This window comes from Lagopus leucura, unplaced genomic scaffold, assembly GCF_019238085.1.
Source record: "Lagopus leucura isolate 7727_CA_CO unplaced genomic scaffold, USGS_WTPT01 Super-Scaffold_100009, whole genome shotgun sequence".
Lineage (NCBI taxonomy): Eukaryota > Metazoa > Chordata > Aves > Galliformes > Phasianidae > Lagopus > Lagopus leucura.
The window spans coordinates 28,246,750-28,262,950 of NW_024962266.1; the positions used below are offsets into that span (position 1 = coordinate 28,246,750).

The following is a 16,201-nucleotide window of genomic DNA, read 5'->3' on the forward strand; positions in this document are numbered from 1 at the left end:
TAACTCCCTCAAATGCTGTGCTGCATCTGCTGTGAGCTTCTTGCCTAATGCTTCTAGTTTAATTCTGCCAAGTAAGCCTGGTTTTATACTGAGTTGCTCTTTCCTCAATACTACTAAGATTTTCAGATTGAAGCTTTGATTTTAAATCTAGCTGGATCTGAATTTTTGTCTTGATATGTATCAGCTCTCTCCTAAATGTTACTGACATGGCCAACTTGCCTATTGGTGAGAAAATGGAACTGACTGTGAGTTACGCCTCAGACTTAAATGTATCTCTGCAACAATATGTAAATGAAAAATCAGTTTGTTCTGTTGACAGTGCTACACCATAAGGTTCTGCTTCTTACAATCCCATTGCGTGTAATACAGAGCCAGCAAGGCTTGTCAAAAGTTAATGAAGCCAACAGAGGCGCCTCCTAACCGCAGGGAGCCATAGATCAGCGCTGCCCGGTGACTTCCAGTGTGTTGCACCACCCAGCCATGTGTGTTGGCCAGAAGTGGGACAGCACATATAGTGAGAGTTCTCTATTCTGACCTAAGTGTATTTCATGAAAGGTAATTCCAAAATGCTGCACAGACTTGTGCAAAGCTGATGTAAGCAGCTGCAGTTTGATCTGAGAGGACATCTGCTTATTGATGCCTTCATATTGACAGCTTACTTTACGTAGGTACGACTTACACATAGGGGGAATTTCTCACTCTGGCAGTATTTATTGATAGGTTATAAGGTGCTTGGACAGGTCTACAAACTGTATTCTAACACAGAACACATGAACTATTTCCATCCTATCAATGTAGACGTGTTTTTCATCCTCCTTTACTGCAATACTGGAGATGGTAGACCTTGCCTAGATGTTGTTTTCCCTAATACTTTAAAAGGGCCAGCAGCAAAATAGCTCAGCTACAGGAAAAAAATAGTGTTCTTGTCATTCAAACAGATAGCATCACTGGGAAGCTTTCATGGCAGGAAAGCAAGATGGTGTATCTGTGTTATTCTCTTTGGCATCCCGTGTAAAGATGAAGAAGGGGTGTAGAAAATGTGTGAATGATTTTGTGAATAATATTGGCATGATTTCAGTTGTAACATATTAAATAAAACATAATTAAGCTCCATTTGCTTTGCAGATAATTAGGAGACAGGATCTCAAGCCTCAAGTTAAAATACAGTTTGAAAATGCAGGTGTGTTCTGATAGATTTAGACTGAAGACAGTATCTTATAACAAGGTAATTTAATTTCAGGTGCAATGCTCACTTTTCATCCTCTGAAGCCAGATCAGCTGGTTTCTTTTCTGATCTCTCTTGGGTTTTCTTGCAATTAATTTCCACGTGTGTCTTCACAGAATTGTTTCTAAATAATTAAAGGGAGCATCTGAAATGAATAACAAAGTACATTTCAAACCCCCTGCATCACCCTCCACCTTCAGTGATAATAAGCAATTTCTTAATTAATCATCACTTAAAATAAGCCTGTTCATTGTCCTGTGTTTCATTGTTAAAGATGTGCCTTGTAGCCAAAAAGAAGGTTGGGATAACACTGTGTACCCCTTCCATGAGCGACAGTGAGGAATACCAAAAATTGGCAACTACGATCTTCACAGTTAATATTCTTGGTATGAATGGGCTGAGAAAATCATTGGAAAGAGATCTGCACGACTCCCAGGTTTCTGTTTTTTAAAAAAATCTCTTTTTTAACCCAGAGTGCAGCATTCCATCCCTTGTGTTAATTCCTAGCAGGTTTATTAGCACTGAGTAGAAAGAAGAGATGGTTTTCTTCTGAGTAATCTGCTGCAGATGCTGTGCTGGGTCTGCTGAGACCTTCATCTCTCTTCAGTCAAAACAAGACCTCAATCCTTTTAACTTCCTTCTTCTTTATTTGCTCAGCTTTGCATTGTTTTAGGGGGGTGGGAGTGAGAGAGAGAAGGCTGTTCTTTCTGTTTTGTGCTCAGTCAGATCTTCTAGAGAGTCTCTAAAACTCATCCTGCCTTTCCAGAAAGACTTTGCATGCTTTTATTTCCCCTGGGCTGCCTGGCTTCAGTTCATTCATTGATGTATCCGTCATGGGAGCTGTTTTCCCCTGAGATGCACAATGACAATCTGACTGGGAGGGCAATTTGTCCTGAAGGTTTTCAGTTTGTGTCTGCTTTTAGGCCGTGCCTTGATGGGCACTTTGCAACAAAATGACCTATATTTAACAAGGAGCCGGAAATATCTTCGTTATCGAGTTTTGCCATATGACTTCTCCATAGCACAGAGCATCTTTATTGAGGTTATGACCTTGGTGGTTTCCAGTCACAGAAGGAAGGTGATGGTGTTCTGTTCTGGAGGTCTGACTTGCAAGAGAGCTTTCTCCAAATAGGGTGTCAAACGTCTTAAAGTTAATTCTGAGTTACTTTGACTGCTGCCTGACCTTGTCTAAGAGTCTGGATGTTAGAGGCATTATTCAGGACTGTCTCCAAGGTAAAGCCTTCCTTCCAGAAATTCAGTCTTGAGGCGTGGGTCCTGCACGAGGATTCAGGAGGTGCAGCACTGTCGTGGTGCGCTGTGCCATCATGTGGGCCTGGTCTGTGCCTCATGGACTCGGACTTTTTTCCAAGAGACTCGAGACTCTCTTTGTTGGCAGCAACCCCAGTGATATGTCTGCCCTCGGGTGCATATCTGTGTGGACTGAGAGCTGGTTTCCTCCTGAGATGGGAGAACACAGGGAGTGCAATTCAGAGCCTGAGGTGCTGTAACTCAGGGCAGCACTGGGCCTTCTGTCCTCACACTGAAGACCACATACAGAACAGAACAGGTCCGTGGTTTATAATTTAGCAAGATGCTGCTAGGTCTGCCATCCTCTGCAGTTCATGACTAAGCACTGGCTGGTTAGCATCTGCAGGTTTTCTTTCCAGAATTCCGGCCATGTCGGCAAACAGGCCTGGCCTTTTGAAGAAAAACATTTTCACAATAAAAAGATCATTACTGACTTTGGCATCTTTGGCTGTAGGGAGTTCTGGTCACTGCTTGGATGCTGCACTTCTGATCACCGCAGCCGTCTGGGTTGGTGTGTGCGTTCCTCCAGCTGCTGGCCAGTCCATGGGGCTGCAAAGCAGAAACATAGAGCAGAAACAGCCCTACCTGCCCATGGCAGTTGTTTTTCAGGACCTGTTATGTCTCACTGCATAGTGCCCCCAAAACTCCTTGTCCAAGTCTGCTCCTTGTGTACTTATGTCACCAAATCAGCAAGCTCGTGTATTCTTATAGAGCTCTGCTGCATGGGAATGCCTGCTGGAGATGGCTGATGGTGTGCTGGCTGCTGGACCAGCTGAGATGTGCTTGAGGGTTCCTTCATTCCCCACCTTCAGATTCCAGTTCTGCATTCAGTTTTCCTTCCACCAGTTCTGTCCCTTAGAGGGACTTGCATCTCATCATTACACTCTGCGTGGGACAGCCCTCGGGTCTGTGGTCACTGAAATGGCCCTCCTGGGAGCTGCTGTTGTGGCATTAGAGAGGTGCAGATTAGGGAACAGATGGAAGATCCTCTGCTCTGCATTCCTGTGGGGTAATCCCACATTCTGGGGACTCTCTACGTTTCTAGATTGATGGCTGCATTTTATTTTGGTCAGTCTGGTAATTGCTATCAGCAAAATACTATGACTGGTTTTCACGCACAGCTTCAGGCAGGTTGCATCTTGTGGTCTTGCCAGGAGAGGACTTGTTAGCCAGGCTTTATAGCTCTCAAGGGAGCCCAGACCTGCAGAGGGGTGACCTGGGTGAGGGGCACAGCAAGGCTTTGTCCTACACACACACAGCTGGGCCTGCGCCTGAATTGGCCTCACTTCTATGGAAGGGGATTCATCTTTATTCTTTCATTAAAACCTTAGTACAACCTGGACCAAGTAACCTTGGCCTGGATCTGGTATTTGTTGCGTTTGCTTCTCGATTTCTGTATGGCTGGCGTGGCATCTTTCTGATTGCCCCAGCTCTCAGCAGATTGTTCCTCTGGTCCTGTGCAGGCTAAGAGCCCTGCACCATCGCCTCTGCCTTGTGTGCTGCCCCTGCACCGAGCCCCGGGCTGCTCTGCTCAGAGTCTTTCTGTTCTTTGCAAGCAGACCCTAAGAATGAGGTTATTTCGAAAATCACAGCTCTCTAGATTTTGATGTGATGTTTTTATGTTGTCAGACAGTATTTCTCTTTCCCGATTATTTTGCTGGTTTCTGCCGTGCGCTTTCTCTTGGGAAACAGCTCGCCATATTTTTCTATCCTCAGCATATATCCTCCTGCGTTCAGTCCTGGGGAATAAAACACAAGTACATTCATCTCCTTCCTTTGTCCTCACAACTGATCTATCCAATAACACCTTTTATTTTCCATTAGTGCCCTTTTTGTCCTTCTAAGCCAAGTAGTAGCAAATGGAATATGGTTGGGGTTTCTTACATCTTTCACTTCATGGCATGTTCACAAATGCCAGACTAATTCTTTCCAAAATGTACTGATTTTTGTTGGAACTGCCAGAGTGGAGGCTAAAATGATAGAAAAGAGAGAATATGGCATAGAAAACTTCATAAAGTCATACCCCTAAAATAAAATCTGTGTTCATCGTTATGTCAAAAATGGAACTGCTGGTTCATCCTGCCTTACAGCAAGTAGTTTTATTTTGAACTTTTAACTTTTGAAAGTTTCATGGCACAATATTGGGATTCTAGGTGCAAGAATTCCATAAGAGTCAACTGTCTGATACAGACAACACTCATAAATCGACTCTGGACAGGAAGGAGAAAGAAGAGCGTACAAAAAGCTCAGAGGTACAACAAGAAATAAGTTTGAAGCATGCACCATGCTTCAAAAGTGGAAAATCTCTCTCCCTGAATGTATGCACTTTGTTACTTTTCAAAAATCATTTTGCATGATAAGTTTGTTACACTGCAGTAGAAATGATTGTTCTGCACTGGAAAAAGGCTGTTCACTATTGCTAGCTTTGAGCTGTGTGCACACTGGTACTGTTAGGTGAGAAATCACACGCACCACAAGGGAGCTCTGTACATCAAGGCAGTAAAATCCTGCAGTATCCCAGCATGCAGTGTGAAGCTGTATTTGCATAAACGTTAGCACTGATGGGGTTAAGTTAATGGGTTGGGAGGATGCCTTCTCTTTTCTGTGTTGGTATGGCACTATCTCTAGTAGTACACAAAAGCAGAAGGATTAACATACCTGTTTTTTAAATCTAATCACATTCATCAAGAATAAATCACTCAGCAAATGCTTCTACAAATCTTCGTTTCCACTGCTGTTACAAAGTCGTTAATGGAGCTCAGTTTCCTCGAGGTTTTCTTTTGGGTTAAAATCAAGTAAAATTAAAAAAAAATGTTTACATTTCAGTGATGCATTTTTGTTTTTGGTGCTCCGTTTTAAATTCTCTAAATGTTACACCTCCTACCTTTACTGACTCCTCTCTAAAACTGTGTGACCCATGATCACTGGAGTACCTTTACAGCGAAGGTCCGGGCACAGGTCCCCCATCGTGTCTCCACAAGAGAAAGCTCCCTCCCAGTTATGTTTCTTCTAACCGTTTCCTTCCTCGTTTTCTTTACTGATTTTTCATTTTCTCCTGGTAGCTCTCTAAAATGTCTTCTTTCTCACTGGGTATTTTCCTTCCCAGCCTCCATCCTCTACAAAATCACAGCTCATCCTCCCACCTCCAAGCCGATGCATGTTTCTCTTACTCCTTCCCACAGGGATCTTCCCTGCTGTTAGTTAGCACAGTCTTGCTGTACCCATCCCCACCAGTTCTCTCCCCATGATGTTCCCCTGATCCCACACACTAACGCCCAATGTGGGTTTCCCATATTGTTTGTCTTCCTCCTTGGTGCAGGGTTACCTCTGCCATCCCTCCGCTTAGCATCCTCTCCTACCCTGTCTCCCCATCTTTGGGAACAGCACCTTTCTTATTTCTAAACTTTTTCCCGGTGGTGACATAAAAAAAAGCCCCCAAATTGCTTGTTTTCGTCTTAATTTCCTGCTTCTGGCTATCCCGTGAGCCTAATTTAAAAGCACTTGTTTAAAATACTTCTTACTAAGACCCCACCTCATTTTCTTTCCACTTTTTAACGTACGTTATTTTCAGTATGTATCCCATTGCTGTCTGGAACTGCAGAATGTTGTGCAGGGAAATCTTAGAAAGTCTGCAGAAAGAACTCTGCTGAACTCCTGAGGAGTTTTTGAAACCCAAATTATTTAATTTAATGAAGTGTAGCAACATCATGACCTGAATCTATGGAAGGACTAGTGCCACAAACGAATGAACGAACGCACACTTACTCCTGAAGTTAGAAGTAGATATTAATATTATTTTTTAATTTATTTCTACTGGCAGCTTGCATTTTTGTGACTTCTGCTTCATCAAAAATGTTTACACGGCCTTGATGTATCCTACCAGTCCCATCTGTTTTGTCCACATTTTCAAAATGAATGCATCACCATCACGTTAGAAGTATTTCTGTGGGACTGATTGGAATTTTCAGCTGACGAATCATTGTGATTAGATTATTTCTGTCTGGTGGGGTGTCGGTGTGTTGTCACATTCATGAAAAGAAGGCTTTAAAATGTTTGTTGACACTGTTTCCTATGTTTACTCTACATTATTGTATTCCTCAGGATGCCTTTGGACATCCTGCCAGTGAGATGAGGATAGGGGAACTTCGTCCTTCCCTGCCAGAGACTCCGTTGTACCCACCCAAACTTGTTCTTCTGGGTAAAGACAAGAAAGGTACTAACTTGACTTCCAGCCTTTTAGATGGGTGCACACATAATCTGCATAGACAGAATCTAGCATATTCTATACTTCACTGATTATAAAATGTATTTTGTACGTATTTATGCACACAAACATATATATATATATATATATCCATAGTATGCATTTGAAAATGTTTTTTCTGGAGCTTAGTTTCCAAACATCACCTCCTGAAAATGTTTGCTGTGTTTTGTTTCAGAGTCGACAGATGAGTCTGAAGCAGATAAGATCCACTGTCTGAATAACAGCGTTTCCTCAGGCACTTACTCAGACTATTCCCCTTCCCAGGCTTCCTCAGGGTCCTCCAACGCGCACGTTAAAATGGGGTCCTTGCAGACATCGGCTAAAGAAGCAGTGAATAACTCTTTGTGGGGGAACAGGTGTGAGCCTCTTTTTAACACAGCTTCTGATTGCCTTTTGTCTTACCTTGTCACACCATATGGACTGATGCTAGCTGTTAAAACATTCAAATCAAAACAGTAACGTTTTACCCCAGGTTTCTTGGGGTGTACATGTAAATACGAGCCCAGGCCGCAGAGTGTTGGCCATTCCTTCCTGCTCTGTAAACGTCAATAATTCTGCGGCTGCTTTTCCAACCACGTACAACAGCCATGCCCTAAAAGCACCTCATAATTGAGCTGTAATTACTCCGCTCTGTGTGGTCCTAAGCTGCAGCTGGCTGTAGTTTAGTGTTAACAGAGTGCGTGTGTCTCTCATTCATGCTGTCCTGAGCCTCACTCTGCCCCAGAACTCCAATTGCAATGCAGATGATTGGAATCAGTAATGCACACCGGCCATCAGCAGCTGGAAAGTGCTCTTGTTGCTTTCAAGGAACACTGTGCTCTGTCTGTTCCTGCCTCCGGTCACCCAAATGTACCTTCATCTTATGAAATCCCCAGGCCCTTTGCATTACACAGGGAGTCTGCTTGCTGGAGATGTGTAGCGTCTTGGTGGTGAGAAGACACACAGCTCCATCTGGTAGCTTTGTTTAAAACAAAAAAAAAAAAAAAAAAAGTTGCAAGTGTAAAACATTTTCCCCTGTACTCACAGAAGGTTATTTTTGAAGCAGGAAAATATGTTCAGCTGGATTTATGTGTGAGCTTGGCTTTGAGCCATCCAGGAATTCTGACTTGCTTCTTGTTTTCTCAGTGTGCATACCTCCAGCATCTGTGCTCCAGTGCAACATACTGCTGCGGGCACGTGCCAGATCAGTGACATAAGGTGCACATCTCATGATATGATCCCAAAGCCCGAGTACAGATGGGAGAATATTAAATCGCGTTACGAGTGTGTCTTTCTGCTGACTGCTTCTGTGCTCCAATGGAGGGCATTTTACCTTGGTTTGCTTTGTTTTATTTCAGCAGGCTGGTGCAATCGTTTCCGCAGCCCCTCGAAACAAAGCCATTACTGAGCCAACGGGAATCTGCTCCGGCAGGGAACGTGCCGCCGCGCACCGACCGGCGTCCTCTGAGTGAGACCTTCACCGACAGCTGGAATGACAGCTCACACTACGACAACACCGGCTTCGTGGCGGAGGAGAGTGTGGTGGAGAACCCCAGCGCTAACCCTCTGCTAAGCACGAAATCTAGAAGCACATCTGCGCATGGGCGCAGGCCGCTGATTAGGCAGGACAGGATAGTTGGCATTCCTCTGGAGCTGGAGCAGCCGACGCTCAGAAACACACACGAATCTGAAGTGCCTCCTCCCAACCCTTGGCAAAATTGGACCAGAACCCCTAGTCCTTTTGAAGACAGGACAGCTTTTCCTTCCAAACTGGAAAACACCCCCACCACCAGCCCTTTGCCCGAGCGGAAAGATCATGTCAAAGAGTCTCCTGAGATAACTAGCACTTTCGCTCCCGGAATAGCATGGGAATATCACGATTCAAATGCTAACAGAAGCCTCACAAATGTCTTTTCACATATCCACTGTCGCCCAGACCCTTCTAAAAGTGTTATTTCCATCAGCAAGAGTACGGAAAGGCTTTCTCCGATGATGAGGGATTTAAAAACTAACAAATTTAAGAAATCGCAAAGTATCGACGAGATAGACATCGGTACCTACAAGGTTTATAATATTCCTTTAGAAAACTATGCATCTGGTAACGATACTGTAGGAGCCCACGAGAGGGTGGACAAGCTGCTGGGCCCGGAGCACGGCATGCTGAGCATGTCCCGCAGCCAGTCGGTCCCCATGCTGGACGACGAGCTGCTGACCTACGGCAGCGTCAAGGTGCAGCCGCAGCAGAAGTCATCCGTGACGAAGAAGGTCTACCAGTTTGACCAAAGCTTCAACCCGCAGGGAGCAGTGGAGGTCACGGCCGAGAAGAGGCTACCGCCACCTTTCCAGCTCAACCCCGAGTACATCGCCCCGCAGAGCAAGAACCTGCCCCAGGAGCTGGTCAGCCCCAGGGCGTACCGCGGCTACCCGCCCGTGGAGCACATGTTCTCCTTCTCCCAGCCGTCGGTGAACGAGGATGCCGTCAGCACGCCCTTCACGAGTCAGGGCTCCAGGCCGGGCTTCTTGAGGAGGGCGGATTCTCTGGCCAGCTCTACCGAGATGTCCATGTTCCGCAGGGTGAGCGAGCCCCACGAGCTGCTGCCTGGCGACAGGTACGGCCGGGCTCCGTACCGCGGGGCCATGGAGCGCCAGGGCAGCATCTCGGTCTCTGAGTCCCAGTTCCTCAAGAGGAACGGCAGGTATGAGGACGAGCATCCTTCCTATCAAGAAGTGAAAGCCCAGACCGGCAGCTTTCCCGTTAAAAACCTCACCCAAAGGAGGCCCTTGTCCGCAAGAAGCTACAGTACAGAGAGTTATGGCACCTCTCAAACCAGGCCGGTCTCAGCGAGACCCACCATGGCGGCTCTGCTGGAAAAGATACCGTCAGACTATAACTTGGGTAACTATGGCGACAAGCCTTCCGATAGCAGTGATATAAAGACAAGGCCCACCCCTGTGAAGGGAAATGAGAGCTGTGCTAAAATGCCTGCTGACTGGAGACAACAGCTACTTAGACATATAGAAGCTAGAAGGTTAGACAGGGTATGTTTGGCACTTCTCTGCAATTAATGCCTTTAGTCGTGTGTTTTGGTATTTCAAACTATTTGCACGGGCAGTGGTGACCGCCAGAGCTCCCAGTAATGAAATCCCACGTTGGCGCTGAGGGGGTCTTTGTGCGCAGAGCGGCAGGGAGGAGCCCTGCTGCTGCCTGCCCAACAGGGGCATCCCCTCCTGGCCGCAGCTGTGGGTGCTGCCGAAGGCCGCCGCTCCCGTAACGGTTCGAGAGCGTGGGAAGAGGCCGGATGTGTCTTTGTGGTAAAACAAAACGAGGAAAAATATCAACCAAAAAAAAAAAAAGAAAAAATAATCATCGTAATTTTAGTTTTCAGATTGCTGTTAGCAGAGGCATCTTAAAGCTCTCTCTTAGCATTGAAAAGCATTACTGGAAATACGCTGCCACTGCTTTTAACGTGGAATATGATCGTTACTCCTCTTAGCAATAGGAGCTTTTGCCCATTTATCTTCTATCCGAAACGTAACACGATTAGGACAGTGCATGATTTCTTATAATGATGTTGACTATTTAACGGCCTACTTTATGAATCTGGGTTTACTTCATAGCCTACAGTGATTGTGAAAAGCTGCTGTGCTCTGGCGCATAGGTTAGTAACAAAATGTGTCTGCCTACGTATTTCATGCTAGATAGCCACGAGTTTGGTGTGGATATGTTTATTGTCCCTCCCAATTGCACAGACGTGACACGTGCTAAAAGACCACCAAGAGTTAAGTGGGTAACCTTTCTGACCTGGCTCAAAGGCTGAAGCTCTTTCCTTCCTTCAGCTAGGTTCCCTGTGCTGCGTGAAACAGGTTGGAAAGCGCCCACCCCAGGCGCAGTACAGCAGCCAGGTAGAGAAGGTTCTGGTAGCAATAAACACTTCCCAGGTGCTTTAGAAGCATCTTTACTAGTAGCTTACAAGGAGTATGTGCTTAAGATATGCTCTGATTGGCGGAAAGCTGACACTGGTGATGTCACACAGTCATGCCCCGCTCCCAGCGATGCTGCAGAGGCAGAGCTGGCCTCCAGCTGTCTGCAGCACCCAGCAGCTCGGGGCGGGCTGCCCGCAGGGATGCATGCCTGCAGGCTCATCCCGTGGAGGACTTCCCACCATTATGCCAGATGTGTTTTCTGGCCCAGCTGGGGTGGTGCAGACGTGCCAAAATTTGGCCGTATTTTTAAAGTAAAGACGTGCGCCACATTATATACCGCAGTTCTCAGAATATAGATAAGAACATATTTCATCTGCTGTCAGCGTTGAAGTCTTTTATGGTACCCATTTTATGTACAACTAGCGATGTATTTGCTTCCGTGTGACTCAGTGCATGCATCAAAAAGCTATTTACTTCTTGGTACTGTTTGTTTGCTTAAACTAAAACTTTGTGAAATTAACCATATATGTGTGATACTTAATTGAAGGAGCATGTGTGTTCATATCCTGTCACGTGGTTGTTTCCTCTACTCAGACCGCTGCTTACAAACACAACACAGTTAGCCTTGGCATGCTGCACTCTGGAGGGTTTTCAGCAATGCATGCCGGCAGAAGCATGACTTTAAACTTGCAGACTAAATCTAAATTTGAAAACCAAATGCTTCAAGAGCTACCTCTACCGAAAGTAAGTATGGGATAGCCAGCATATACCAGCATTACCAAATAAATTAATAATAATCCTTGCTTTCTCTTGGTTTAGCTTTTGCCTACTGTTCATGCTTATATTGTACACAATCCAAAAAGCAAAGATGATGGTAACGGTGTTTTCGTACTCGATGATCTTGCTTTTTGGATGAAGGAGCTCACATGGCTGTCATTACTGCTTCCTGCTCTTGTGTTAGATGATGCGATCATTATGTTTTCTAAACGACTTGATGTGTGCATAGAAATGAAGAACATGCTTTGTTTTGCGACTGTTTAATCTTAAAAAATTAATGTAAAGATGTTTGACATGCAGTTGAATAGGCTCCAAGAGACAGGATTTGTAACATTTGAACATCAGCGGGGCACTCTGTAATAGCTGATACGTGCCACAATAAGTGGCTCGCACACCTAACGTAACGTTCAACTGTTTTAGTAACGCCCTTAGAAATAGCATTTTTCCTATTTTTGCTGAGTATTTTGCAACTGTTAATGATATATTGTTGATAAGTGCATACATACACTGCTCTACATGTGCAGATGTTGGGTGAGGAGAATAATAAGGGCCACTGCTGACCCGTCTCTGGGTGCCAGGGAGATGATGAGCCCTGCTGCAGCCACGTGTGGGGCTGTGTGGTGCCAGAAGGGCGAGCATCGCTGCGTGCCGCACCTCGTTACAGCAGTAGCTGGTGGTGCAAATGAGCTGCATCTCTGCGAGTAATTAAATGGTAGCAGAGCGCAGAGCCAGGCACTGGAACGCCATCATCTGCCCTGTTAATTGCTGACCTGCCGCGGGCACGTGGCTGCAGCCAGCTGGTGCAGTGCCAGGGAGGGCTGGGCTGCTGGGGTAGGGCTGACATCCAACCCCACGTGCCAGAGAACCGAGGGCAGCAGCGTGAGCAGGCTGTGCTGGCCAAAGGGCTCCTGGCTGACGCCAGCACACAGCGGGGTTCTCAAGCAAAGCTGCGATAGCCTAACAGCACGCACAGCACGCACGGGTGGCTGTCAGGTTCCCCTGCTGTGACTCTCCATACCATCACCACCATTCAGCTGTCCCAGGTTTGGGTGAATCCCAGTGTGGGCGTCTGCCTCCTCGTTGTCCAGCTCAGGTCTTGGCTGTGGCTGTGTGTGCTGGGACATGGACAGCTGTCCGGTGTTGCTCGTGCTGTTTTTCCCGTCCGAGAGTTTGTCTGTCTGTTTGGGTGTGTGGTACCTCTTGTCAGCAGTCCTTCACAGACACCCATCCATCCGACAGCAGCTGCGGTCAGGGGGAGAGGTTTTGTACACAAAGTTCAGAGTAATATCACTGCCACAGTTTTGAGGTGTAGGTGAATTTGGAAATGAAAACCTGGACATCAGAGGAACTGCTCAGGGTGATGTGTCTGGGGCGTGTGAATTATTTTGCTTTATATCCCACTGGCATTTCATTGCTACATATCCATGTGACATGTGATGCTGAAAGGCACGAAGGGTGCGTTCTCTCACTGTACCATTTGGGAAGGGGGTAAGACTGTTGTTGGACAAAGAATAATTAATGTTTATTATTGTTTGATTTTGTTCTTTCATGCATTGTAAAACATTTTGCGCTTCTCAGTGAATCCAGGCCATGGCAGCTCCATCCTCTCCTCTTCTCTTCCCTCTGTGCTGTGGCCGGATTCAGGAGAGTAATGAGTGGGGTCTGCTTATCCAGTGGAAGATCAGGAAACCATGTTTAGCAATTATGTATTCTGATGAGGTTAACTACTGAGCCCTCTCCATGTATGAACTGCTGCCCCCAGTTCTCCCTGACATAGTGGATAAGTGGTTTTTGCTGGTTTACAGTCCATCCAAGCTCTGTGAACGAGTAACATGCCAAGGAGGGGGATTCGTTTTGCTGCAGAAAATGGAAAGAGGAACTTTTATCACAGAATCTTTCTTTCTCTTCAAAAAGCACCCTCTGATTTTTTTTCCTCGTTGAGTGTGAACTCAGCACCGCACATCAGTTGGGTGCTCACGAGGAAGGCTGTGGTGAGGCTTTGAATGGTCAGTGTCTGCACCACACTGCTTCTCATAGCTGTGCTTTGGGTTGCAGCAGGCGCAGAAGTGTGCAGCAGCCCTGCCAGGCATCAGCATATGGACGTGTGTTGCTCAGCAGGCAAAGCTGCAGCAGTGAGCTCCTGCCTGGCAGCCCTGCGTCCACAGGGCCCTTTCTACTCCATAATTTCCTGCTGCTCCTCAGAGCTCGGCGTTTTGCTCAGAGCACTTTTGTTGCAGAAGCAGTTTGCTGCTCCTGGTGGGGGCACGGAGGTGTGGAGGCAGAAGAGGGGCCAATCCCCATAGCAGGACCTGCATTCTGCCCGCAGGAATGGGGGAACTCCCGGCTGTCAGTTTCATGTGAGGAAATCACAGCTTTCCTGATTCTTCTGGAAGACTTCTTGGATGATGAGAGAATGGTGACAGTTTCCTTGGATTTGAAATAATTAAGGATGAATTTCCTTTACTCACCTCTGAGGAGTGCAGCTTTTAAAAGTTTTACTGTATTTATTCTTAAAGGATTGCTAAGCCTGCACTGTAGAGGAAAAGTTCCTAATTGGCCACTAATCGGCTCTAATGTTTCAAAGCTGCAGTCCTGTGTATTCTTCAGTCATCTGAAGAAGTGTTTTGCAATTGTTTCAAACCTAAATGGAAAAAAGAATTGGTTGGGGGATGGAGAGAAAAAGCACTGCACCAACCAAAGCTGAAGGAGGAGCTGCTTCCCGCAGGAGGGCAGTGCTGGAGAGCTTTGGGGGCCTGGCACAGAGTGCCGTATCCATGTCAGTGTCATTTCAGCTGTGGTAAAGAAACACAGCAAGAGGAGAAAAGCTGGAGGAGGCAGGAAGGTGCAGATGGCCTGAAGGGCACCGAGAACTGTGGGGTGAGGAAGTGACCCGAGTCGTGTCTGAAAGGAGAGAAAAGCAGAGAAAAAGTACCCAAAAAAGTGCCAGACTTATTTAGGAAATGATGCGTGTGTGATGTCCGTTTGTACTCAGGAAAGCAATTACCTTGTGGCTAATGTGCTTACAGTGCATGGCTGCCTTGGAACCAGGAGAGCTGTGTGCTGAGCGTCCCATGGCCGCAGTGCCACTGCAGGGAATGTCTGTCTGAGCAAAGAAAGGGGAGTCGTCTGGCCTTGCTCAGCACTCAATGAAATAGTTTTGGTGGCCAGTAGGAAAGCTTTCATTCAAACAACTAATGCCCATTTAAATACGCAACTTTGCCAAAATTTGTTGTTCTGAAAACAAGGATCAAGGGTAAATGAGTTTGCTCTTTTCTCTCATCATTCATCATGCTCGTTATTTCTCCTGTGTATTTAAGATCTCTAACTTGCAGAGTCCCACTGGCGTACGACTGTGTGTTAACGAAATGCTGTAGATATTTAAGAGATTTCCATTTTAGCAGTAGTGTTGATTACTGAAATAAGGTTGGAGCAGAGTTGTTGCTGGTGACTAAAGGCTGCCCTACCGTTTGTGAACAGACCCCGTCGCAGCAGAGCAGCGTCCTGGACAACGGGCAGGACGAGGGGCCGGGGAGCGGCCAGTGGAACCCCTACCCGCTGGGGCGGCGGGATGTGCCCCCCGACACCGTCAGCAAGAAGGTGAGCAGCGCGGCCGGGGAGCAGGGGGGCCCTGGGATGGGCCTGGGAGATGCTTGTTTTTGTGGAATTGTGGAGTTGCTCGTGTTGGAAGGGGCTTTTGAAGGTCCTCTGGTTTGGTGTCAGTGTTTTAAGCAGCAGTCACTAGGAACGAAGGGCCTTGTTTTGATGCTGTACCCATCGTTGTATTTATTCCAATGCTGCAGTGTGAGAACTGGGCGCCGTGTGTCCGTAGATGTATTCCTGCACATGGCGGGCAGCCACCAGCCCCTCCTGTCCTCAGAATCCTTCACTCACATTCCTCATTTCAATCACATCCGTCGGTTCATGACCAAAAGGAAACATGCTGAGGTGGGGAGCAGCTCATGGGCTGCCACTGCCGGGACACCCCGAGCACCTCCAGCTTCACAAGGGGAGCTGTGCCTGTAGCAGCGACAGTGGCACCCATTGCTGTCTGTGTGGAGACGGGTCCTGCTCCTGGATGAAGTCTTATGAGTTACAATGTGCCTGTTGAAAACTTCAGCAGTGTAATTAACCGTCAGCACTGATGAGATAAATATTCCCCGACTGGCTTCACATCTGTTTCTCCAAGACAGCAGCAACCCTTTCAAGAAGGTAGAGACAAGGCAGTTTGCACTTATGAGGAGTTACGCTTTGTATCCTAAGTTATCCTTAACTTCACAAGCATTTGGGGATAAAACCTGCGCTTACCCCCCGTCATGACTGGATACCCGTTCATGTCTCACATCACCAGTGTCACTGTAGTAAGGAACTGCAGATTCTGGTTCATTCTGAATATTGGAGCGTCTCAGTGCCCCAAAGCAGTAAGCACAAATGTTGCATAACTGTACTGAAATCTGCTGCACTCCGGGGAGCAACCCTTTGTTGCACCCACTGCTTCAGCTATGCTGTAAGCATCGGGCACTGAGCTAACAATAATTACCATTTAGGGTGATGCTGAATGTAGTACAGAATAGCAATGAGATCAGGGGAGGCGGTGGGCATGATGGAGACCTTTTTCTGAAGAACAAATAATCGCCCTTTCTGAGAACAGGGTTTGTTTTCAGCTTACCCACCTCCAGCAGGAGCCACAGCATGAGTGCACAAGCAGTGGTGATATCATCTCTTCA

General features: G+C 46.6%; 1 protein-coding gene across 1 annotated transcript in view; it reads left to right on the plus strand.

The window, feature by feature from the left end:
- LRRC7 (leucine rich repeat containing 7) overlaps nucleotides 1-16,201 on the plus strand; it is a 91,183-nt gene that overhangs the window by 68,530 nt on the left and 6,452 nt on the right. Inside the window, exons 18-22 of the mRNA XM_042873247.1 lie at nucleotides 4,687-4,785; nucleotides 6,635-6,746; nucleotides 6,973-7,153; nucleotides 8,135-9,815; nucleotides 14,955-15,074. Coding sequence (XP_042729181.1) covers nucleotides 4,687-4,785; nucleotides 6,635-6,746; nucleotides 6,973-7,153; nucleotides 8,135-9,815; nucleotides 14,955-15,074 — 2,193 coding nt within the window. The remainder of the gene's footprint in view (nucleotides 1-4,686; nucleotides 4,786-6,634; nucleotides 6,747-6,972; nucleotides 7,154-8,134; nucleotides 9,816-14,954; nucleotides 15,075-16,201) is intronic.